Genomic DNA, 23781 nt, shown 5'->3' with positions numbered 1-23781 from the left:
AAATGTTACAATGAGGGAGCCGGTTGTCCAGGTGGAGCAGGTTCAGTCTCTGGCTCCAACTGTAACAATGCTTGCTCCAGAGACTTTATGTGCCTGTCAAGATTAACAAAATGATGGTATGAACTTTGTTGTTGATTCTTTTGCATTAATAATCTCTGGTAATTTATACAGGTACAATTTGGTACATTTTATTCAGGAACTTGTATAACTGCACCTAGATATCGAGAAACTGTAAAGACGAACATTTTGTATTCTAAATAAACTGTTTGTTTCTATTGATAATATGCTGAAACAAAATTGTTTGGAAACGTTGCTGCAATTATTGCTTGAAAACCACTATCAACAAAGAAGGGTGGCATTCAATGCACGTATCTCCCTACACAGAATCACCGGCTCAGCAAGATACCAAACATGACAGGGCACACGGGCAGTTATTATCGAAACAACAAGTTATAATAGAAATATATATTTAAAACGCCTGAAAATGGTGCGTTTTCCGTTTACAGTTGGATAATAAAATCAATAGCCTGTGTCGCCAGATGTAGAAACAATCTATTGATCATAATTAAAGTTTTCGTTTGTCAGCTATACTAATTTGTTTGTACATTGATTGTGGCCTGTATCCCATTTAGATACGTGTAAATTAATTTATTGTATCATGGTTTTACATTGAGCTTTTAAATTTCATTTCAGTTCTGAAATCGACAACTTTTGGGATGAAACATCTATCGGTACTCAACATATAGCTCAATGTAATATGTATAACCAATGGATATTATGGAAATAAATTATGAAATTTAAATTGTTCTTATTTTGTAATACTGTACTGCGACCCGACATCTGTAGCTAATACAGAAAATACGCCCGAACTATGAAGTATGCCAAGTGTCACAACGTCTACTTAGCAGAAGTCAATATTCATACTTTTAATAAGACAAAAGAAAATCAAATTATCAAATAAAAAGAAGTATGAAAACAATAAAAAATACTTTTATAACAAATAATTTCACATTTCGCGCTGCTTTCATTAGGTGATTAGCATCTAACAGGCTCTAAAACCAGTATTTACTTCCTACTAAACTCATTTTATCATTTTCATCAAAAAGTTTATTCGTCCTGATGCATAATTTACCTTTATAGAAAAATGATTTTATGTCGGCTTCACAGTGACAGCTTGAGCACACGATAACAATTCATATTTCTTTTAAGTACATTTCTTTTCATTGTATCATAGTTTATGGACCTTTCCGTTGAAAATGTGCCAGAGTTAAATCGTATACCACTACGTTTACCGTAGTGCAGGTATTAGTTAGCAGCGCTCCAGAGCATACCCATTGACTGGCTCATTTTTTTCAATAGTGAAAATGATAGAAATGTCATATTCAGATGCTAGTGCATGGGTTAATTGTTCTGGGGTTTCATATTGTGCCAACAGGGAACGTGTTTTTATTATTGCCTATTTTACAGAAGAGAGAGAACATCAAAACACTTGGCAATCTGATTTATACTCAGCGACTGCGCCAAATCAGATAGCCTCGTGTTTCGATGCTCTTTCTGTTACTTATATTACAACTGGTATTTGTTTCAAATACATCTCTTTCTCTTGCTGACAGCAAGACACTCCACATTTCTCATTTTGGACACAGTAATCACATACAACTAGTTTCAGTTATAGTTGCTCTATGAATTTACGTTTCATTAAACTAAATTTGCAAGCATTTTCATTCTTCTCTAGATACATATACGTCGTCAAACACTTTAAAAATATCATTTGCCTCGGTTGTAATCTTGGTTTATATAGAATTTATTTTAGGTCGATTGTGAAGGAAGCTTAAAGTATACAGACACACTTCCTTATCCCTTGAACCAATCAGTAGTGATCAATAAGTGTTAACCTTATAATTACTTTTTTACACTATACCAACACTGAGTGTGCCGATTCCTTTTGACTCATTGGAGAGGTCATCAGACCTCTCCACAGTGTTCAGACCGATTGCTGGCGGCATCCATTTTTGCGTATCTGATTGTAGTGAATGAATCTCATTTAAAGCATAAAACAAGTTAAATGTTGATGCTGCACATCAAAGACGCCGCCAGAGGTGTGAACAGTCAATCAGCATTAAAAATCGTTCTCTATTACAGTTGAATATCTGAAGCACAAATCAATTTTTTCTCCATATGTTCTTGGTATGTGCTCGTTGTTTAATAATAAAGATGCATATTTTTGTGAAAAGGTAGAACTTAATCCTATAAATTCACAAAATAATGCCAGGTCTGAAATTCTTTAATGTTTGTCTGTTGCGACAAAAACTAAAACGTCTGGTCGAATCAAAATAAATTAGATAACAAATAAAACTGAAATGATTGGTATACTTAAAATAAATTCAAGGCAATATGTGCTGAGAATATACCCATTTAAATATTGGTACGAATTGCATAATGTTCGAATGATTTTGAGGACAAACTGTGTTCTGCAGTGATCTCCCCTTACAGGCCATAGCGTAACCGGTTTGTTGTACGTTCTTAACGTTTGAGTGAGAACCGCCTCTCTGATAGTGGGCGTGGTTTAGGCTTTGTAACTTGTAATTTAATGATTCGACAAGTGATATTGATCAAAATGGTCCTGGTTCCCTTCTACCCCGTCAACAAAGACTAAATGCTAGCATATGGCAGAGACGTTAAAATACAGTATTTATATGTCTCTGCATATGGAGTATAATATCAAATTTAATATGACAATTTAAGGCGGAGTCGAACTTCAACAGAGGCGAAGCAAATGAAGTAAGTGACACTGCCTCAGTTGTCACCTCTCACAACAGTTAAGTTTTAGAACGATCGACTAAGACTGGCTCATTGGCACGTTATTTATTACGTAGATAAAATTAGATAATGATAAAAAGAATATGATATTCAAACATGGCACTATCACTTCAGTTAAACGTTTATTCTAATCCCTGAAAGCTCTGTGACATGTTGTACATCATAAAAGCTATTTTTATTAGAAAATTTAAAAACATTGTGATTTTGTTAAAACAAAAAATACACAAAATCAAGTCTAAAATTTCCTCCATTGCTTTATGGACAAATGCATACATTGTATCTACTAGACGCCGCTTGCAAGCGGAGTCTAAATCATTAGAAGCAGTCTACAAAAATTGTTATGCGCATGCTCCGCTTCAAAATACGACTTAACTTAAACGAAAAATTAACATCGAAGTGAACAAATCGGTACATAGAAAAATCGGAAAATATCTTTTACGTTACTTAGCGCTACGTGGATGTTTCATTCCGTTTTAATCTTTTAAAATGTATAAATCGATTACCGTATTGTTTTATGAGTAGCGTTTTACTATTTCATGTTCCGATAAATAGTAACAGTGAACATTATAGCTACAATATCACCATGCACTATTATATGACCGAGTGAACAGTGTACCGAAGTTTTGCTGCTCCTTTAACTTTTGAACCGGTATGACTAAATAACGCAACGGAGATTTTTTGGCGCAAATGGCACAAAATTTACTCAAGTTTGATTTTCTTCAAATATTGTGGTTGGAGGCATGCAGCTTTATATACTGTTTATTCCAATCAAATGATATAAACATATTTTATGTAAATCTGGGACTTAAAGGGTATAAATCTATATCTTATGAAATATTTTTTATAAAATTTATCAACAGTAAAATTTTATCCGTTCCATTATTAAATTACTCAAAAAGTTGTAACATAGATCGATGTCTGTGTTATTTAATACACATGAATAATGTACGTAAATATAAATTTAGTTTGATGACATAACATATATTGTTCCCTTTGTAGAAAAAGTATCTCTAATGCGCCAAGAAAAAAGTTAATTTCTCTTGCATATAATCTTTCAAAACATTGAAAAAATCAGGGTCTTTCAAATAGAATGGTCTGGAGACAGACCAATTTTACGAAAAATGCTGTCTCGGTTATAATATGGCAAAGCACATCACCATTCAAAAATCAAATTATAAGATAATGTTTTGTTAAATCAATCAAAAAAATACTACAAACTAACTCTGACTACATTATATTATCAGTTTTTACCTTAAAAGTAACAATTTTATAGATTTGCAATGAAATAAGAAATTTTTCAAGGTAAAAATGATTAAATCTACTGCTCATATTTGAAAATAGGCCTGAGTTTCATGAGCTTTTTTTAAAAATTTATGCATTGTTCAATGACAAAATAGTAATTTTTATTTTACAGAGAAAATATGTTATTAAATTGTATCATGTAAAAATATTATGATATTTCACGATGTTATTTGCAAATATTTGATGTTTAATTTGGTGCATTTTCAAAATGGCACCGATTATCGGCAAATATTCTGAACAAACAATCTATGTGTTTAACAAAGATGGCTTTAAAAAACATCATTTCCTGAAATATTTATCCTTTTTTCAAAAGTTTAAAGATTTTAAATAACATCATGTCGTTAAAATTTTCATTTTTGCTCTTGTATTTAATATTCGCCCTTTTCTTGAACACTTACAGAATTTGCTTATAGCAAACTATACCGATTTATAACGAGACATGTTTAATTGTAGCGAGAAGAGTTTACATAGCGTGTTTCCAGACCTTTCTTTTTGAAAGACCCTGAAAAAATGAAGTGTAAAATAAACTTTCATAATGATATTATATTCAATATATATGATACATTATATTTTGTTAAATAATTGAAATTTATAACCATTTATTGCGCCTTTTATGCAAAAATATCCCCAAATATTTTCGAATTAAACAAATTTTCCACAGCTGCAAAAGACCTCTCACATGCTTCTTTTTAAAAAGCAAACTTGTAATGTATAGTGGTTTTCAACCCCAAAAATTTAGTGTATTATGGCCATTAACCGATGTAATCCGAAACACTAAAATGGCGTCAAACAGCAAGCGTATGGTGTATGTCGGTAATATCAATGTGATAAATTAGACTTATACAGAAGAGAAATTTCCTACAATGCTGTTCAATATATAATTCATATTACTGTCATTGATCCATATAAAAAAAGATAAAAAGAATGTTCATTTCCCAGCCGGTGCATAGAAAAACCGGAAAGCACCGGATAGCACCGAAATACCGGAAAGCACTCAAATTTCTCATAAAAACATATGAAAGCTTTATTTTATCGGTTTTAAAGTGTTACCAATCGATTTATTAGATCAAAATCTTTCAGACAAGTTATTTTTGTAAATATATATTGATAATTATTACGAGTATTTAGGAAAATAGATATATCGAGTGCTTTCCGGTCCTGCTAAGATACATGTACATTACCGAATAGCAATATTTTTATCAAAGTAATACATGAAAACTTTATTTTATTGGTTTGAAAGTGTTACCAATCGATTTATTAGATCAAAATCTGTTTATGAAGTCATTTTAATAAATATATTTTATTATTATTACGAGTATTTAGGAAAATACATATATCGAGTGCTTTCCGGTCCTGCTAAGTTACATGTACATTACCGAATAGCAATATTGTTTATCAAAGTAATACATGAAAACTTTATTTTATTGTTTTGAAAGTGTTACTAATCAATTTATTAGATCAAAATCTTTCAGACAACATGTTTTTATAAATATATATTGATAATTATTACGAGTATTTAAGAAAATAGATATATCGAGTGCTTTCCGGTCCTGCTAAGATACATGTCCATTACCGAATAGCAATATTGTTTATCCAAGTAATACATGAAAACTGTATTTTTTTAGTTTGAAAGTGTTTTCAATCTATTTATTAGGTGAAGATCTGTATATCATGACGTTTTTATAAATATTTTATGTTTAATTACGCGATTTTCAAAGTTGCTACAAATATTGATTGCTTTCCGGTAATGCTAAAGTACATCTACTTTACCGAATAGCACTCGAATATTTATATAATTCACACTAATCCTTCATATTAATTATGTGAAAGTGTTAGAAATTGATTTATTAAGGTGAACTTATTTTATTTAAAAATATTATGATTAGTTACGCGTTTTTTCAATCTTGCTCATACCATATATCATTGTATCATATTCTAATAATTTATAGGTTGTGTGAAAGACAGAAAGATGATGTGTAAAAAGTACAAAGAAGTTATTCAAAGCATTGATCCATATTTTTTATTATTATATTGTTATATTATGTAAAATAAAGAAAAACTTATAAATTTTCGTTCAGTTATGTCTTTATTTTGACCATATTATGTGTACCGAAAAGCAATGTGGTCATCAGTGGAGGACAGTAGTTGTTGTATTGTTTATCACATGTGCTAATCCTTGCTGATTGAAGACCTTGTATATTGTAGCACCTAAAGGTGATGATTTAATCAAATTGTATACAATTGCAATTAATTACACACTCTTTTGATATAAAAACTAATTTTTTTAATGAAGAATTTTACGGCACTCATAAAAAGAAATGTTTGTAACGGATATATACGGAATCTCTTAGAACTTAATATCAAGGTGTTATTAAAATTTACTCTTATTTGAATAAAATTGTATATTAACATCAACAAAATTAATCCATTACCATAATTTTTCTGTAAATGCTAGTAGTGCTATTAAATCTAAATTGGAATATTTCTTAAATAAAATATCAAAAATCATGACAATCGTTAAGACTCATCATATATGAATATAGAAATTTATAATCAACCTTATTTTTTAAATGTAATCCGAAAAAGGAAGAAGACATATCTGTTGATGTATTCTATATTTGAACCCATGCCATTACTTACTTACGTAATTTATGCGCGGAACCTGAAAATTAAATGGCACATATAAAAAAATATATTTTAAATATGTAAAAAGCTTTATTGATAAACAAATTGACAATATAAATCTGGATTTCTTTCGTAATATATGTTTGGCCCTTAAAAGGGCCGTTTTTATCAACAATACGTTTTATGTTTTTAAGCTACATTTAAGTCTAGCCCATACATGAACTGAAATGGATTTACCATAATATAATATGATGATAGATGATAGATAGTTTATTCATATAAGACGTGTACAAAATGCACATGGTCACAAAATACATACATTCAAATATAATTAAACATCACGTAATCATCAAAGTTACATTATTTAGTAGCAAAGTCTCATACAATGATAAAACTACATCTTTTGACTGCATTAACAAAACATGGAGAATGAAAAGAAATAAAGTAATATTACTAACAAGATAACATTTTTATAATTATGTCTGAAGCTAGATTATAATATGCATTGATATTGATATTAAATAAAAAAATCTAGGGGTCTGCCTGTGTACATATATTGTAGTTTTTTGTGTATATAATATAGAGATAGTTATTTGTTGATTTTGTTTTGAACACATCACTGTTTGTAGAATATTATTAAATTTTAAGTTTAAATGACATCTCTATATCATAATATCTCAATCAGTTAAATACATCCAGCTATTCTTCACAGGACCGGAAAGCACTCGATATATCTGTTTTCCTAAATAATCGTAATAATAATCATATTATAATTATAAAAACATGTTGTCTGAAAGATTTTGACCTAATTAATCGATTTAAACACTTTCAAACTAAAAAAAATAAAGTTTTCAAGTATTACTTTGATAAACAATATTGCTATTCGGTAAAGTACATGTACCTTAGCAGAACCGGAAAGCACTCGATATATCTATTTTCTTAAATAATCGTAATAATAATCATATTATAATTATAAAAACATGTTGTCTGAAAGATTTTGACCTAATAAATCGATTGAAAACACTTTCAAACCAATAAAATAATGTTTTCATGTATAACTTTGATAAACAATATTGCTATTCGGTAAGTACATGTATCTTAGCAGGACCGGAAAGCACTCGATATATCTATTTTCTTAAATAATCGTAATAATAATCATATTATAATTATAAAAAACATGTTGTCTGAAAGAATTTGATATAATAAATCGATTGGTAACACCTTTAAACCAATAAAATAATGTTTTCATGTATAACTTTGACAAACAATATTTCTATTCGGTAATGTACATGCATCTTAATTAGCAGGACCGGAAAGCAATCGATATATCTATTTTCCTAAATACTCGTAATAATTATTAATATATATTTATAAAAATGACTTGTCTGAAAGATTTTGATCATAATAAATCGATTGGTAACACTTTCAAACCGATAAAATAAAGTTTTCATATGTTTTTTTGAGAAATTTGAGTGCTTTCCGGTATTTCGGTGCTATCCGGTGCTTTCCGGTTTTTCTATGCACCCTTTCCCAGCTATTTATGCAATAACAAGTAAAGAATTATAGATTCGCCCCAAGCCAACTCGTACCCAAAAATCTGTATATTTGTAAAACCTAAAAATATGTATGTGAACAAGCTATCAAATGTACTTGTTTTCAAATAAAACAGGAAAGACAGATTTCGTACAAAGCACCCAATCCCAAAATAATTAAGGTTCATTGTACTGTACAGTATTATTAAAATTTATGTCAAGTTGATGTGAAACTGTATAATTGGAGAAGCAACTAAGAGATTAGGCTTTTTCTTTTCAACCAGTCAGGTGCACAAACTGCCATTTTGCCATGTTGATCTCTGTGAAAGGATTTCTTATTTTCCCATAGTAAATGGTTTAACTGTTTAAGATAAGTAAACTTCAGTTAGTTGAAGGTGGCCAGTATATTGGAAGAAGTGAAAAACTAGCCAACTGGCATATGATTTTGGCAGTCCTTCTGTGCTTTATACATTTTAAAATAATGTTTTGAAAGTTTACCATGGAATTTTTAATAAAAACAGTTCTCCGTTGTATGTCTGTCTGTCTGGCCTACTTCTAAAGAACAACTGGTACAATTTCATCCGAACATTTACAGGAATGATCAGTTCCAAGTCTAGTTTTGCATATCGTCAGCATTTTCCAGTTCCATGATTTTTGTCAGAGTTATGGCCCTTAAATGATTATTATTTTTAAAGTTTCTCTTGTTGTATGATCTTTTACTGAGTTATAGCCCTTGAATAGAAATGGAGTATTTGCCTGTAAATGATTTTTGTGTTGCCTGGTAGTTGCTAAACAGTACAGTAGCTGCTACAAAGTAGTCACAACTGATATATATTCTTTGTCTGATTTACAATGAAAAAATGATTGAATACTGTGAAGGATGAAGTTAGTTCACTTGTTTCTTTCTTCAGAAGTTGGCCAATTTATCTGTTGTGTTTTTAATAATAGATATCTGTTAACAATTTGCTGCAGTTCAGTGATGATTCACCCCATTTCAATATCATTATCATAACAACATGTTGTCAAAAAAATTTTAAGTTTCATAAATAATTTCTTTGTATTTGCTGGAAATAAAGACATTGGTTTTCCAAGATAGTAGGTATGGGCAGCATGAAATACCCAAATATTGCCCAAATATACCCAAATATTGCTCAGATATACTAAAAATAAATGTTGAATACTAAAAAAAGTGCTGTTTTAATTATGAATTACAATATACACTTTGACTAAGATTGATCAAACATACCCAAATAAAAATTTTCCTATCTTGTGTTTTGAACCAAAATATACTCAAATACAGTACTAGTGAGTACACTCCATTAAAGTTATATTAAATTTTCTAAAAAATATAATAAGATGGACTCTTGTATGAAATTTCAACAAAATTATACAATAGAAATTTAAATGTAGACAACAAATATATCATATCTTCATTTTAATTTGCAAGACAGTATATTCAGTTATGAAACTAGACCATATTAAGCAAATGTCGCAAGTTTATTTTCTTACAAGATCTGTACTGCCCATTTTAACGGAATGAATGAAAGTTATAGCTGACTAAGTCATATTATTCTATTAATATTAATTCATTTTCACACTATAATCAGTATTTTATACAAACAAAAATGAATTTTGCTATATTTGTGTATATTTGGGTATTTCGTGCTGCCGGTAGTTATGCATTGAAATACTACAACAAACATTTATTTATTCTATAATGTTTGTTATTCTTAAACAATCTGATTACAAAATTTTACTGACTTTATTATTATGATATTAACTCTTTTAATATTTACTTCAGGTGGACTGTCAGAAGAAGTAGATGAGAAAATTCTGCATGCTGCATTTATTCCATTTGGTGATGTGACAGACATAAATGTCCCACTGGATTATGAGACAGGTCTGTATTGTCATTTTTTTGCATTTAGAAGAATGTTTCAAACTTACAAGAATGATATTTTCTTTTGCATTTTTTTCATGACCATTTGGTTTAGTATTTGTTGCAAAATACCTTTTTTTTGAAAATGTCATTGATATATTTTCAACTAAATGAACATTGTGCATGATAATGCCATGAACTGTATATATGTAAACTGTTCAAACTGGGACAGGACACTCATAAGCTTTCATAGCTTTCTGCCCAATCCCATATGTATTGTGTATATATTGTTCATTATAATGTATTACAGTAAATATATAGAATGAAATATGTTTAAACCAAGCATGATATTTTTGGTTATGTTCTGCAGTAAGTATTCAGAATAATGCTTTATCTTAAATTAAATAAATCAAATGTGTAATAGTGAGAAGGATGATTTTAGCATAAGGCTTTCTTATAGTAATAAATAAAAAATTGAGTGAAATATGTTCGAGATGAGCAAAGGCAAGCATTTCTTTTTTGTATTCCTTTGTGTTTTTTTATTTTTGCAGAGAAACACAGAGGATTTGCATTTATAGAGTTTGAACTAGCAGAGGTATGTATATCACTTGTTATCTGTTTAAATCTACTAAGTTCTGATTTTATGCTTATAAGAAATGAACTAGATCAATGTAAACCTTACTGTGCTTTATGTTTGGAATGTCCTAGACCTACTTTGATACCTAGCAACCTCAAAACATGAACATATAGTTATAATATTTTAGCAGTGTCATGACAAAACCAACATAATGGGTTTGAGACCGGCATGGATCCAGACCAGCCTGCACATCAGTGCAATCTGATCAGGATCCATGCTGTTCGCTTACCAACCCTATAACAAGTAGAGAAACTGATAGCAAACAGCATGGATCCTGGTCAGACTGCAGGGCACAGCTCATTTGTAAACTGTAAATCCCTGCTTAACCATAAGGGGCAACTTAATCGGTTTGAATTCCTGGAGTCTTTGCATTTCTCAGTCCAAGCAGGTGAGGTATTTTTGACCCCTGGTGTTGTTTTAAGTTTGTTTCACACATGATTAACCAAAATTATCTTCCTGTTTTGGTGCCATATGACGAAAATTGTGTTGGTGTCCTGTAGAACAAAACAAACAAAACAAATTGTGGTGCATTAACTTTTTGTTGTTATTTATTTTCCAGGATGCTGCAGCTGCAATAGATAACCTGGTAAGATAACTCAATATACTTAAGGTTTACGGACCCTGAAACCCACATTTAGAAATGGTTACATACTTGATGAATTCTTGTTAAGCATCCATTAAGACACCCAAATATGAAATTTTATTAAAATTTACCGTTCAAAACATGAGATATGTACATTTGATGTCGGCTACCCCACTTTTCTGAGAAGAACCCCAAAGAGCAAATACCTAGATCCTATAAATCTTCTGTAATTTTTCCAAATTGAGGAATGTATTTGTGAAATGTACCTTGTTGTGTTCATATGACCTTAGTTTATATCATGCATTACTTACTGATAACAATTGTTCACAAAGAAAAAGAAATAAAATGTATTATGTGAAAATTTGACCCTGCGGACTCTGGCTTTTTTTCCATGTCATGTCCAAATACACAATGTTTTGGCCAAATTTTTAATGCTTTCAATATTGTTTCACAATATAAGACCCAAATATAAAGTTTCTATCAGATATAAAGGGGAAAATATTAAAAAAGGAAAAACTTTTACCGTCTAGTTAGTTCAAACCACTACATTTTATGAGTTTGGTATCAAATGTCAAGGGAGACAATTTGAGGTCAAATTTCATTATTTATTCTTTCTTTGTTTCAAACTATTAAATAATGCTTCAGCTTCTGCTTAGAAACAATACAAGACTTGCAATGCAATAAAAACACTTAATATCAATAGAAAAGGTACCTTCTGTCAACAATAAAATCATGTGTTTTCTTCAAAATCTTGTATACATACATGTGGTCGAGAGCTAGAAAATCAAATAGTGACCAAGAACTATTTATCCACACCAAGCACTAAAATGTTCACAAAGATAATACTTACAAAGAAAAATATCCTACTATTTATCATATGTTATGTTTTTTGATGTGTGCTGCAGATACCAAAAAATAAAAATGTATTAACAATGTAACATTTTGGTTTTGATTCTGTGACTAAAGTTAAAAATGTAAGTAAGCCTAAATTTCAATGAAAACATGTCAATATGACCTTGAGTGAAAATACTTGAAATATACTGCTTTCCTGCAATAGAAAATTGCTGAAACATATCTTCAGTACAATATAACATATGGCATTTGGAGATCCAACAGTATATATGAGCCGTGTCATAACAAAACCAACACAATGCGTTTGCGACCAGCATGGATCCAGACCAGCCTGCGCATCCGCGCAGTCTGATCAGGACCCATGGTGTTTGCTTACTAACTCTAATACAAGAAGAGAAACTGATAGCGAACATCATGGATCTTGATCAGACTGCGCGGATGCGCAGGCTGGTCTGGATCCATGCTGGTCGCAAACGCATTGTGTTGGTTTTGTCATGACACGGCTCAATTATCAGTAAAACAAATTTTAACTGTTTTTTTGTAAGAAATCAGCCAGTTTAGGAATGACAGTCTCAAGTGTCCTTTTTGTGTTTGTTACACGTGGTTGGCCTTCACTGTTTTTCATCGTGAATGTACTGTGTAGTCCATCTTCACCATCACGTATAAAGATTTTCCTTAGATGCTCCAGGTTTAACCCTGAAGACGCGATATTTTCAGCTGTAGGAAGTTTACAAACACTACTTGCAATAAGACATGACAATGACGGTAAATTCTTTGCCTTTTCCTTTGATGACAGACATTGGTGATACACTGCATTTAGAGAAAAAGTGAACTTTATCATATCATTTACTAAGGCACAACAATGTTGGAACAATTTCACTAAGGCGCGCACATCTTCAAGAGCGTCATGGGCATTATACTGTATACCGAGAATGTCCTGTACAAGATCTCCCTGCTTGTAACTACTTCTGTCAGAATAGGTCTTACGAAACAATGGTAATGTATCCAAACAACCTACAACACTTGCTAAAAATTCTTCCAACTTATTCACATTAGAAACTGCAGCAACAACAACTGAAAAATCAAACCTCCGCCCGTTGTGTGCCACCAACACTACTCTGTTATACTTTTGTAGCCACTTTATGAAATTTTCAACATCACATTGAATGTTTACAGTTTCTACTATAGTTCCGGAAACATACATAACATTATTATCTGCCATTCTAATACCAGTGGTCTGCTGTGCTCCTTCTGATATAGGTAGCTTCGGTGTAACATAAGTTGAAAACTCACTACCACTATTTACTTCTCTGGCAGCAATCTGGGTCAAATGAGGCATTTTCCCACTTCGTACTGAAATAAACAAAAAAGCAATTTATATAAAACACATCAGATATGAGCCGCATCATGAGAAAATGGATATAAAAGCGAGCCCGACCAGTATGGACCCATGCCAGCTGGTGGAAATCGCCTTAGGGCCCATTTTCACATGACGCAGCTCAAATATTCCATCACTTTAAAGTTACTTTCATATGTAAAACATTCATGATGTTATTGAAAAGCAACACATTATTTTTTATAATAATGGAACATAAATCTATACTAGACCGCCAATATAAGAAGTAGTTATACAAAACACTTACTAAGATCTGTAGTCTCCAAGTCTAATACAACAAATGTTGGCATCGAGTTTTGAAGTTTCAGGGGCTTAAAATCACCACGTGGTACAGCGTCCGGAATTGTTTCCACATCAACATCATTCTGAAGACCAATTTCTGAAGTACATTGTATTAGAATAATGTGTGTCCAATCATAAATTATAAGACAATGTAAACATTTGAACTGTTAGAGTACCAAAGGTCTCTTAACCATATTCAGCACAGTTGAGTGAGCATTACATCCTTTTTATAAAAACAATACTTTCTGTCCATCTATTGATCAGTACTATGACCAAACCAGTGGTAGAACTTACAACTTTCTTAGGATTTGAAACTCTACTATAAGTACCCAGTGCACTAAGCTGTTGACGTACCACTTTTTTTTTAACTTTTTAACATTACAAGATAAAAGGCTAACCTGACTGATATGTGGCACCTTCTAGCACTTCGGTTGCTCCTTTACATATACACCTCTCTTGTTTCAATGTGAGTCTGCGACGCTTGGACGAAGGAAGACTGGAGCGTTCCATTCGGCGCTTGCGTTCATTCATACACTTCTTAGAGTACTTTTCTGTGTGGAACCCCGGAGAAAGACCTCCTTCTTCATTAGCCTAACATAGAAAAAATTGTGTAAGCTTTGATAGTTACATACATTTACCAATCAAGACAATTTGACAAATCTGGTCTAGATTTAGTTGCCATAGTGAACTAAGTTGTTGTAGTAACATGGGTCACCATTGCTCTTCAATGTAATCATTCATAACACTTGAATGATGCCCAAAAGCTTATTATATTAGTATGATAAAAGTTTCCATTCGCCTTTTTATACATGTACTATATTCACTTGAAAAAAGCAACATAACTCTGCAACATTGTTGTGTTCTAACTTTATAGACAATACATGTATAATGTAAACAAATAATTACAAACTATGAACAGTACTTACTTGCAGAAGGCACCATATGCTTGAAACTGTATGAAAATATCCAACAGTGTAACTGCAACACAAACAAAGAAATCAACATGAACTGTGAACTGTAAACATAAATCAACATGAACTGTGAACTGTAAACATAAATCAACATGAACTGTGAACTGTAAACATCAAACAAATAAAAAAAACGTGAGAAACAAATAATCTTAGCAAAACATTTCTGACAACTTCATTTCCTGAATTGAAAAAGGAATACCATTTTTAACCCTTAAAGCTACAGCAAGTGATTCAGATTTAAATTTCAGGCTAAGTATTTTGCAGGCTTTATAAATTGAAATAAACCATCTAAAAGAATAAATACTGCTATTTTACAGCTGTTTTGCTTGTATTTAAAACAAATAAGAAACAAATCACTAACTGCAGCTTAAACCCTACTGATTTTGTGCTGGATATCAAAAGGGTACAAACATACCCATCAAAATAGTTTTAAATTAAATTTGTAAAGTCATCTTGATGAATTTTTGAAAGGTAAATTTTGTGTAAAAGTATTTCATATCAAAATGAGATCCAGCCCTAAATAAAACAAAATCAAACTAATCACATGCAAGTCAAGTGTAAAACTTCTTGTTTAGTACCTTGCAAATATAAGTTCTTCCTTCATTGATGAAGGCTGCCGTCGCCTGCACTCGGAAGTCCAAGGACTCAGAGTTTCCATAGTGAAGTGACTTTGGGGCCCTCAACGATACTTCCCTGTTAGCATGTTCACATTGTTGTGAAGAACCCAAGTCAGAGTACTGTTCTGCATTGCCAATGACAGGTGCGAAAACTTTGTCAAGTTCTTCCCGAAGCTGACCTGTTTCATCTTTGATGGGGCCCTTGTATGGCAAGCTACGATGAAGATATTTCACACTTTGGTCCCTCTTGTAGCCACAAAACTTTGGGAAACAGAAGCTATGGTCCCCAAACTGATGGGGTATGATTGCCCTCAGATTTTGTTCCAGATCTTCTTTGTTTCCTTGGTTTTTAGCAAAGGCGTATTTGAGACACTTCTGGATGTGGTTAATTACAACTTTACTGAGACGAACTTTCTTGGAGGCTTGCAACTGAAACAGGTGTTTACCAACATTCTTCACAACATGGTTCCTATCAAATCTCTTTTTCATATTAATATTTTGATTAGACTTTAACCGAGCTATAAGTGTATTGTCTCCATCACCTTCAATATACTCTACAGGTGTTCCTTCTTTGGACAATTCCAATATACCTTGTTCCCCGCTCGCACTCTCCATCGATCTTGCACTTCCTGTATGGTTTTGGACACAGCGGTGTAGACGTACTGGTTGACCTGGTTTGTTTCTTTTCCACCATTTACATGTTCCACAGGTTCGGTGTTTTACAATAGCCTTCAATACCTTTTTACCATACTTCGCCTTACTCATAAAAAAGGTATGAGCTGTAAAACCAAAATAATACAGAAAATTGTTTGAAAGATCATTTCAATTGACACTATTTTACAAAGTAGCTGGACTGCATGTTTTAAACTACATTTACATGTAAACATACATTAAGTGTAAACATACATAAAGGCTAAAGCATGTTCAACTAATTACGAAGTGATCATTATGTAAAGCTTAACTTTAATCAAACTGAGTCTGAAATTTTCATGTAATTTTGTTGAGATTAATGCTTCCGAGGGATCACACTTTTTCCAGATATTTTATAAGGCTGTTTACTAGGGATGGCAATAACCGAATAAATTGCTAACTTCATAACCCTTCAATCGTCCGACTGGTTAACAGATCACAAACTAAAACACTGCTATTATTTTCTACTTACATGTAAGACTATCAAAGCCTCGTTTTTGCCAGGCTGTATCAACTGCACAAGACATGCCAGAGCGGGTTTTACAAGGGAACCTTTTCAACAAACTCTTCTTACATGAAGTTTTACCCAGCTTATGTCCATGGATAACAAATCTTTGTTTTCTGTATTAAAAGAAAAAAAGAAAAGATTTACAGTGTATGAAAAGAACAATGTTCACATGTATATTTAACATGCTGGTTTATATAATAATAAAGTGGCCCTAATGGTCATAGCTTTTTTTGACAGAATGAACACTTGTATAAAAAGAAACAGAACAAAAGTGTGACAAATAGCCCTTGCATTTACAGTGCAAATTTAGTTTAAGGGATTTTCAACTACGAAGTTTTTTAGATATTTTTTTCAAGCTTTGTGTACATTGCACTGAAATTCAACTGATGTTCTAGCAATGAATCTATGTTCATATGAGTCCTACCTTCTCTTAACAACTTTCTCCTGCGAAGATTGTGGACTCATTGTATCATCTGCCCAACTTATGTCTTTCGTGTCGCTTGGTATTATCAATTCCCTGAAAAGACAAAAAGAAAAGAAAGTAAACAACAGTCTAAACCAGACAAAAGACATATGTGTCATTAGTCATGTTTATATTTATAAATTTATACAGTCATGTGCAAAGAAGATTTTGAGTGCTCCAGTAGTGTAACTGTGTATAGTAAACTATATACAAAGAAAAACAGTACATGTACCACTCAACATTTATTTCAGCCAGTAACGTGTATATTTTTTAAACTTACTCTTTCATAGGAGATGCCTCTGGAAGAACAGAAACCCCAAGGTCCTTTATAAGAATATTTGTTGACTTCTCTGCTTCCAAACACTCACACACAGCTATGTCCCTTTAGAAAGAAAGAATTATAAGATACAAGAAAACAAGATATAAATGTTTTTATAGAAGTATAACTTTAACCAGGTATTCTGGAAAATTTCTGATGTGAAGTCCAAATGGGATTTTCAAATGTGAAACAGTTCCATACATGTATGTGCATGCACTTCAGTTTTGTCGCCCATTTTTAAATATTCAACGAAATATCACATTGAACTTATTTATATCATATATGTTTTCACAAGAATAATTTTGGTTCGTGTCAGATGTAACTAATATTTGTTCATTTTATTCTTTTAAGAAATGCATTTGAAATATACTTACTCCATTTCTCTCTGAAATGCTTCTTTGCCTGCAGCTTCCATTGACTCAGACGCCACTTTTTCAATGCTTGACCCTGCCCTCCTCTCCATTTTCTTCAGTTTACTATTACTGATAGTGGGTATATTCAAAGCTGCCAGCATGTTGTTGACTTTATTCGGGCCTCCCAATGTGTCAATCATGGCTGAAAATACACAGAAACATCTAGTTTCTATTGAGACAATATTTTCATTTCAACCCAATTTAGTTTCTAGGCCAATGAATTTCATTCTTAGCAATTATATATGTATATGCTTTTGGATGAATTAAAAGGCATAAAATACATCAACACTTACATGAAGCATTACATTTTGTAGCAGTATGCCTATGAAATTTCACTGTGGGCTTCTGCGCAACATTTCACTAATACATGTAATTAATACTAATTATGCATAAACAAATAAATTATAAATGCATAAACAAATGGCAAACATTCAATAAAAATTTGATGTTTTACAAAAAAAAATCAATGGAAACAAACTAGACATATGACTATCAATTGCACATAATGCTCTTGACGAGTGTGCTGCAGTATAAATAGATACATTGGCATAGAAAATTTCCCAAAACTGTGATATAAAATGACCTTTTTTACTGGGTACGAAATTGCTTGGGTACGAAACATATGTTTACAAAAGATTGTGTGAAATCGTACACACTTTCTTAACAGACCACTGAATGAATCAATGATGGAGATAGAGTGTTAATACAATAATTTATCAACATAAGGAATAAAATTTTAAGACCGTTACCTGTTCCAAGCTTCGTATTCACGGCAAAAGTTGTGGCACCCTGTTTACTCCCTTTCACTAATTTTCCATACGCTATACAGTTCACGTGACCACAATCTGAGTTCAAACATTTCACTTTTAGATATCCTCCTAATCCCTTCTTTAATTCCCCAATGACGTTCTCTATAGTTAAAGGAATAGGGCCAAGTCGACACGATTTGCAAAACCGCAGTCCCTCCAACAACACGGCAAAATCAACAACTCGCCTGCCTTCCTTCCAACTCCCATCCACAGTCTTGCAACTCTCAACTTCAACATAATCAGTTGCTACATAGCTGTGTTCTTCTTTCAGCTCATATGCTTTCTGCTTAGCAGGTTCTTTTTTTAAGGATGCAAATCTGCCTCTACGAGTGCGCGTTTGTTCGGCCATCTTTGTATCAGCTCAGAATCCGATCACGTGGTCATTTATCATGGTCACATGGTCGGAAACGTGACATTCCGGAATCTACCGAAATAACACGGAAAATACCGATTTTTCTGGGTCCGTAATCCTTAATATAGCAATAATATCAGCAGAGAAATCATAACCTAAATTTATCATTATAATTATGTCAAGATAATAAATAAATAAATAAATAAATAAATAAATTATGAATAATAAGTCTAAGAGATTTTGGTTAAGGTCAGAGTCATTGAATGCCTAACATTTTGGTAGATCACTTGGAAGTATATTGGTCATTATGATGCTGTTTTAAGATACTATCTTTTAACCATCAATGAAGTTTTATGTGTGTGAATGTTTCTCCATATATTCTACAAGGATCTCATCAATATGAATAGCTCCTGACTTTTAAGATAAGCTATAAACATTCTGTAAACTTGTAAATCATTATTTGGAAAATGCTAAGCTGTAAACATTCTATAAACCTCCAAATCAATTATTGGGAAAATGTTAAGCTGTAAACATTCTGTAAACTTGTAAATCATTATTTGGAAAATGCTAAAGCTGTAAAACATTTTCCTTTAAACCTTCAAATCATTATTTGGAAAATGCTTTCAATTTAATTTTCAGAATGATTCCGAGTTGTTTGGTAAAACAATCAGATGCAATCTTGCAAAACCTATGAAAGTGAAGGAAGGTCATGCTAAAGCAGGTGAGATGACTCATCCTTTGTCTTGCTGTATTTATGCATGCTTTGATGTTGGAACTGCTTCTTGTGGGATTTAAATCTGTTCAGCTATGGCTGAGGAAACACACTTTTTGAAAACCAAACTTTAGGAAATTAAATCTAAGAGGTTTTACTTTTAGAAATAAGTAAATATTCAAATTTATTTTTAAAACTTTACAGATATCATATGCCCAAAAAAGGGAAACCCAAATTTTCTTTTTTTAAAAGCATCTTTTTCCCTGTCATAATATAAAATTTTGGGAAGGGTTAAGTAACCCAAACTAGTTTCAGACAAATTCAGGGGGCACACCCGGATTTTGTTAATGGATAATTTAAAAAAATTTTCATACATTTTAAAATTAAAGGGGCGAATAGTTAACCCAATTTGGATTTTAAGATTTCAAATTTAAAAAAAGGGAAAAGGTGCCCGCCAATTTAATAGGTTTGCCATGCTTGTAACCCGCATTGGCAAAATCTTTTTAAAAGGGGGGGCTCTTTAGTGCTAAAGTATAAAAATTTTAAAACGAATTTGAAAGTGGGAAAATTCAACCCTTTTCTTTTCTTTCCCCAAAGATTTTGCTTTTTAAAATTTGTCATTTCTGATTTTTGAACAGTTGAAACACTAATTCTAAAAACAGTTAATATTAAAACAGGAAAATGAAATTTCATAAACATCTTTAACATTATCATCTTTTGTAATGTTTGGAAAGTAAATGAGTATTTCTGGTCATGTTTGTAAAAAATTGATGTCTTGTATTTTGATTATTTTAGTGTGGTCTGAAGATACATGGTTACAAGAGCATGCTGGGGAGACAGTAACTAGTGAAGACAAGGAAAACACCTCACAATCCCCAACAAAACGACAGGCACAAACAGATACTGTAAGTGTTCTCTTATATATACAGGTATATATGGATACACAAATATTTGTTCATACTAATTAGACAACTATAGTGACTTCTTTACGACTTTGGAAAGGGTTCGGGTCAGTCAGAAAAAATGCTTGATGTGATGCCAAAATTGGGAATGAACACAATGTCAAATTTGTTGTTTCAATTATCTTTATTCATCTATAGATTAATTGTAATTTAGAGACCAACGATTACATTTCTTTTCAGGGCCTTTTTACCATACTTTGCTAAAAAGAAGTTAGTAATTGTCTACTTCTCCATGCCGAATAGTTATCTTTTTTCTCCCCCCAAAAAAAACTTAAGCCTACAATTTTGGAGTTTTTATATAGGCAGAGTTAAAAAAAAATACATTTGCTTCTTAGAAGAGTCTGGTAAATGGACCCGAACAAAAAAAGAAAATCACAGAATTATTCTTTCATTCAGTGTTTTGTATCTCTTTACAATTGCTAGATATTCCTTTATTAATATTCACTGTATATCAAAATAATTTTATCAAATTTTAAATGGATTTTTTCATACTGTTTTAGTATACATATTTTGCTTAAATTGTACTTCATCTTCATATTGTGTGATTATCAAATTGTTTTTAACCAGGCCAGAAACTAAAAAGAGTCGGTGTCTGACCAGGAACCAAGCTGTTTTACAATGCTATATAGATCACCCTTAGCAGTTGTAAAGTAAGTTTTACAAGATGATGTGTTTGTATTATAGGATGATGAGCCAGCAGGTAAAAGATCTCGGACAAGTTCACAAGTGTTCTTTGATATAAAAATAGGAAACAAACAATCAGGAAGAATTGTTATACAGTTGAGACCAGATGTTGTGCCCAAAAACTGCAGGTATTTCTTTATTATCGAAAAACCTTTTTCTTTTATGAGGAAGCAAATATAGCTTCAAAATATTTGTCTACGTATTGTTTGGATAATTGGCTAAGGTCTCTGACTTTGAACCACTGCCCAATCAACACTATGGGTTTGAATCCACTTGGTACATTGGATTTTTTTATGTAATGAAGATATCCAGCGAGATTAAGAAAGGTTGATAATTGTACAGAGGTACCCACTTGTGCCCTAAAGGATGCACTGAGGGGCACACATGAGCTCTGCCAGTACTGGGAAAGCTGGCATGTGGCCATATGACTTGACATGGTGCTTATAATAATATAATCAATAATATCAAATCAATATAAATCCAAAAGATCAACTTTCTCTTTTTCCATAATAAGTGTAATATTTATATGGAATTTGCCAGTTGACAAGATTTTTGGTTTCTTAGATATCATTGATTCTTATTTGATCTTTGTAAGAATAGCAAAATATACCTTTATTTTTATGATCTTAAAATGTATATGATTGTTTTCAATGTTATATATTTTCAGAAAATTTCAGATGTTTATGTACACATGAGAAAGGGTTTGGTTACAAAGGCAGTTCATTCCACAGAGTTATACCTTCATTTGTATCCTTTGTAGTACGACTATATTAAGAATCGGGAGAGCATTTGTACTCACCCAGGCATCTGCATGGCCCTCACTGTATGGTTAAGTTTATGTGTGCAATTTTAGGTCTCCAAAAGAACAAAGTTTTTGTAGCATCCGTCTGTCCGTCTGTTCTAACTTTGTCCAGTCAAAAATTCTTTCATTCCTTGATGGATTTAAAAATCAATTTATATGCATATATCTGTTGGACTTAATGATGATGTATTTTGCACAAGAATCAGGTCCCTAGCTCGAACGTCAAAGTCACAGTGGTAGATCAAAATTAATGATGTGAATGATTATAAAAGTACACTGATGTTCGTGTCTGTTCAACAATTCTGTTATTCGTGGATGGATTAGAAAATTATAATGCATAAATGTGTGTGAATAATCACTATGTGCCATGTACATGAATCAGGTTCCCTATTTCAACATTCAAGTTAACACTTACATGCCAAATTCATGATCTGAATTTTTTCATTAAAGTGCATTAATGGTTATGTCCAGTCAACAATTTTGTCATTCCTGGATGGATTTTTAAATAATATGGCATAAATGTGTAAGACAGGATGATGATGTGTTGCACATAGGGGTCAGGTCTCCAGTGTAAAGGTCATGGTCATACTTGTATGTCACATGTGATGATAGTGAATAAATTGTGCCCTTTGGTGTGTTTCTTTCTTATTCATGGATAGACTTATGAATGATGAATAAAAGTGCATAAATAGGCTGCTTATTAAGATGATAATTATGTAATGAACAATGGTCAAGTTCATACTTGAATGTTAAAAAAATCATGATATGATTGTTAGAGGTGTAACGATTTTTCAATGCATCGATGCATCGCGATCTGTCTTGTCCCTGATGTATGCATCGTAATGAAATTACAAATTCCAATATATTGCGATGCAATACATATTTCACCTCCCGATGTATCGATACAGCGGGAAGGTATCGCAATACACTAACAATATCTTCCAGGAATATAAGGACAAACATATTTTTTGAAAGAACTGAAGAAAGAAAAAAATAGCTCGGATTGAAAACAATAAACAAGCGCGCCTTATTTATCATTACCATTGTTGTCATCTCGTTTTCCCCATGTCCACCAACGGTTACTAACCAAGTTTTATCAATTCCATGTAAATGGGGGCTGGTTGTTTCTTTGAACTTGTTTATAATAAAAACATCCTCGAATTAGAGATCTGTGCGATTTCAAGAAAAAAAAACAACCTACAAACATGAAACTTTTATTTTGTAGCACGTAAATGTCGAGATTAAAATAGTGATGATGACAATATCCCCATGTGAATATTCGTCACCTATTTAATACTTTTTCATTTCTTTTGACATCATTTTCCCGTAAAAAAACAACAAGCAAACAAACAGAAAACATGAAGACTGCAAAATATGTAGACGGGGAAATTAAAGTCAATCCTCCACGAGTTTTGGGAAATTATAGTTTTTGGGGAACCATGAGACAGATGTTGTATAATGTGGTAAGACCGGACGTGGAGTGTTTGCAAAATCAAAATAAAATACTCTCGGGTTGAGCACAAATCTTTTGAGAAAACTGAGACGAAAAAACTCTTTTAAAAAATTTTTTT

The 23781-nt window shown here is 32.1% G+C and overlaps 3 protein-coding genes across 3 annotated transcripts; 1 reads left to right on the top strand and 2 right to left on the bottom strand.

The window, feature by feature from the left end:
• Positions 1-4900: 4900 nt before the first annotated feature.
• LOC132740454 (peptidyl-prolyl cis-trans isomerase E-like) lies at positions 4901-21519 on the top strand (the record flags this gene model as incomplete). Its single annotated transcript, XM_060728353.1, is given in 7 exon segments — positions 4901-4935; positions 10081-10179; positions 10710-10753; positions 11355-11381; positions 19690-19771; positions 20558-20667; positions 21409-21519. Coding segments are annotated over 7 exon segments (507 nt in total), but the record flags the coding sequence as incomplete, so codon positions are not given.
• LOC132740455 (uncharacterized) lies at positions 11873-17220 on the bottom strand. The gene is made up of 6 exons (XM_060728354.1): positions 17119-17220; positions 16659-16807; positions 15458-16275; positions 14307-14499; positions 13874-14005; positions 11873-13583 (listed from the first exon to the last, which is right to left on the bottom strand). The coding sequence occupies exons 1-6, from the start codon at positions 17157-17159 to the stop codon at positions 12757-12759; spliced, it is 2160 nt and encodes a 719-aa protein (XP_060584337.1). The 5' UTR covers positions 17160-17220; the 3' UTR covers positions 11873-12756.
• LOC132740453 (uncharacterized) lies at positions 17434-19170 on the bottom strand. The gene is made up of 3 exons (XM_060728351.1): positions 18639-19170; positions 17851-18031; positions 17434-17539 (listed from the first exon to the last, which is right to left on the bottom strand). Exons 1-3 carry the CDS (start codon positions 19045-19047, stop codon positions 17434-17436), a joined length of 696 nt encoding a protein of 231 aa, XP_060584334.1. The 5' UTR covers positions 19048-19170.
• Positions 21520-23781: the final 2262 nt, after the last annotated feature.

Source organism: Ruditapes philippinarum, unplaced genomic scaffold, assembly GCF_026571515.1.
Source record: "Ruditapes philippinarum isolate M1 unplaced genomic scaffold, ASM2657151v2 ctg13952_1_1_1_1, whole genome shotgun sequence".
Lineage (NCBI taxonomy): Eukaryota > Metazoa > Mollusca > Bivalvia > Venerida > Veneridae > Ruditapes > Ruditapes philippinarum.
Note: the sequence above shows the minus strand (reverse complement) of the source record. Positions and strands in the feature narration are given on the sequence as shown.

What these genes read in the sequence shown, in the direction of transcription:
- LOC132740453 (XM_060728351.1), bottom strand. Translation starts at nt 19,047, where the DNA reads ATGGCCGAACAAACGCGCACTCGTAGAGGCAGATTTGCATCCTTAAAA. An exon ending in GAATACGAAGCTTGGAACAG is followed by an intron (nt 18,032 to 18,638) that starts GTAACGGTCTTA and finishes GTGTATTTTCAG; the next exon opens with CCATGATTGACACATTGGGA. An exon ending in GCATTTCAGAGAGAAATGGA is followed by an intron (nt 17,540 to 17,850) that starts GTAAGTATATTT and finishes TTCTTTCTAAAG; the next exon opens with GGACATAGCTGTGTGTGAGT.
- LOC132740455 (XM_060728354.1), bottom strand. Translation starts at nt 17,159, where the DNA reads ATGAGTCCACAATCTTCGCAGGAGAAAGTTGTTAAGAGAAG. An exon ending in AGGCTTTGATAGTCTTACAT is followed by an intron (nt 16,276 to 16,658) that starts GTAAGTAGAAAA and finishes TTGGTTTTACAG; the next exon opens with CTCATACCTTTTTTATGAGT. An exon ending in AGGTGCCACATATCAGTCAG is followed by an intron (nt 14,006 to 14,306) that starts GTTAGCCTTTTA and finishes AATGTACTTCAG; the next exon opens with AAATTGGTCTTCAGAATGAT.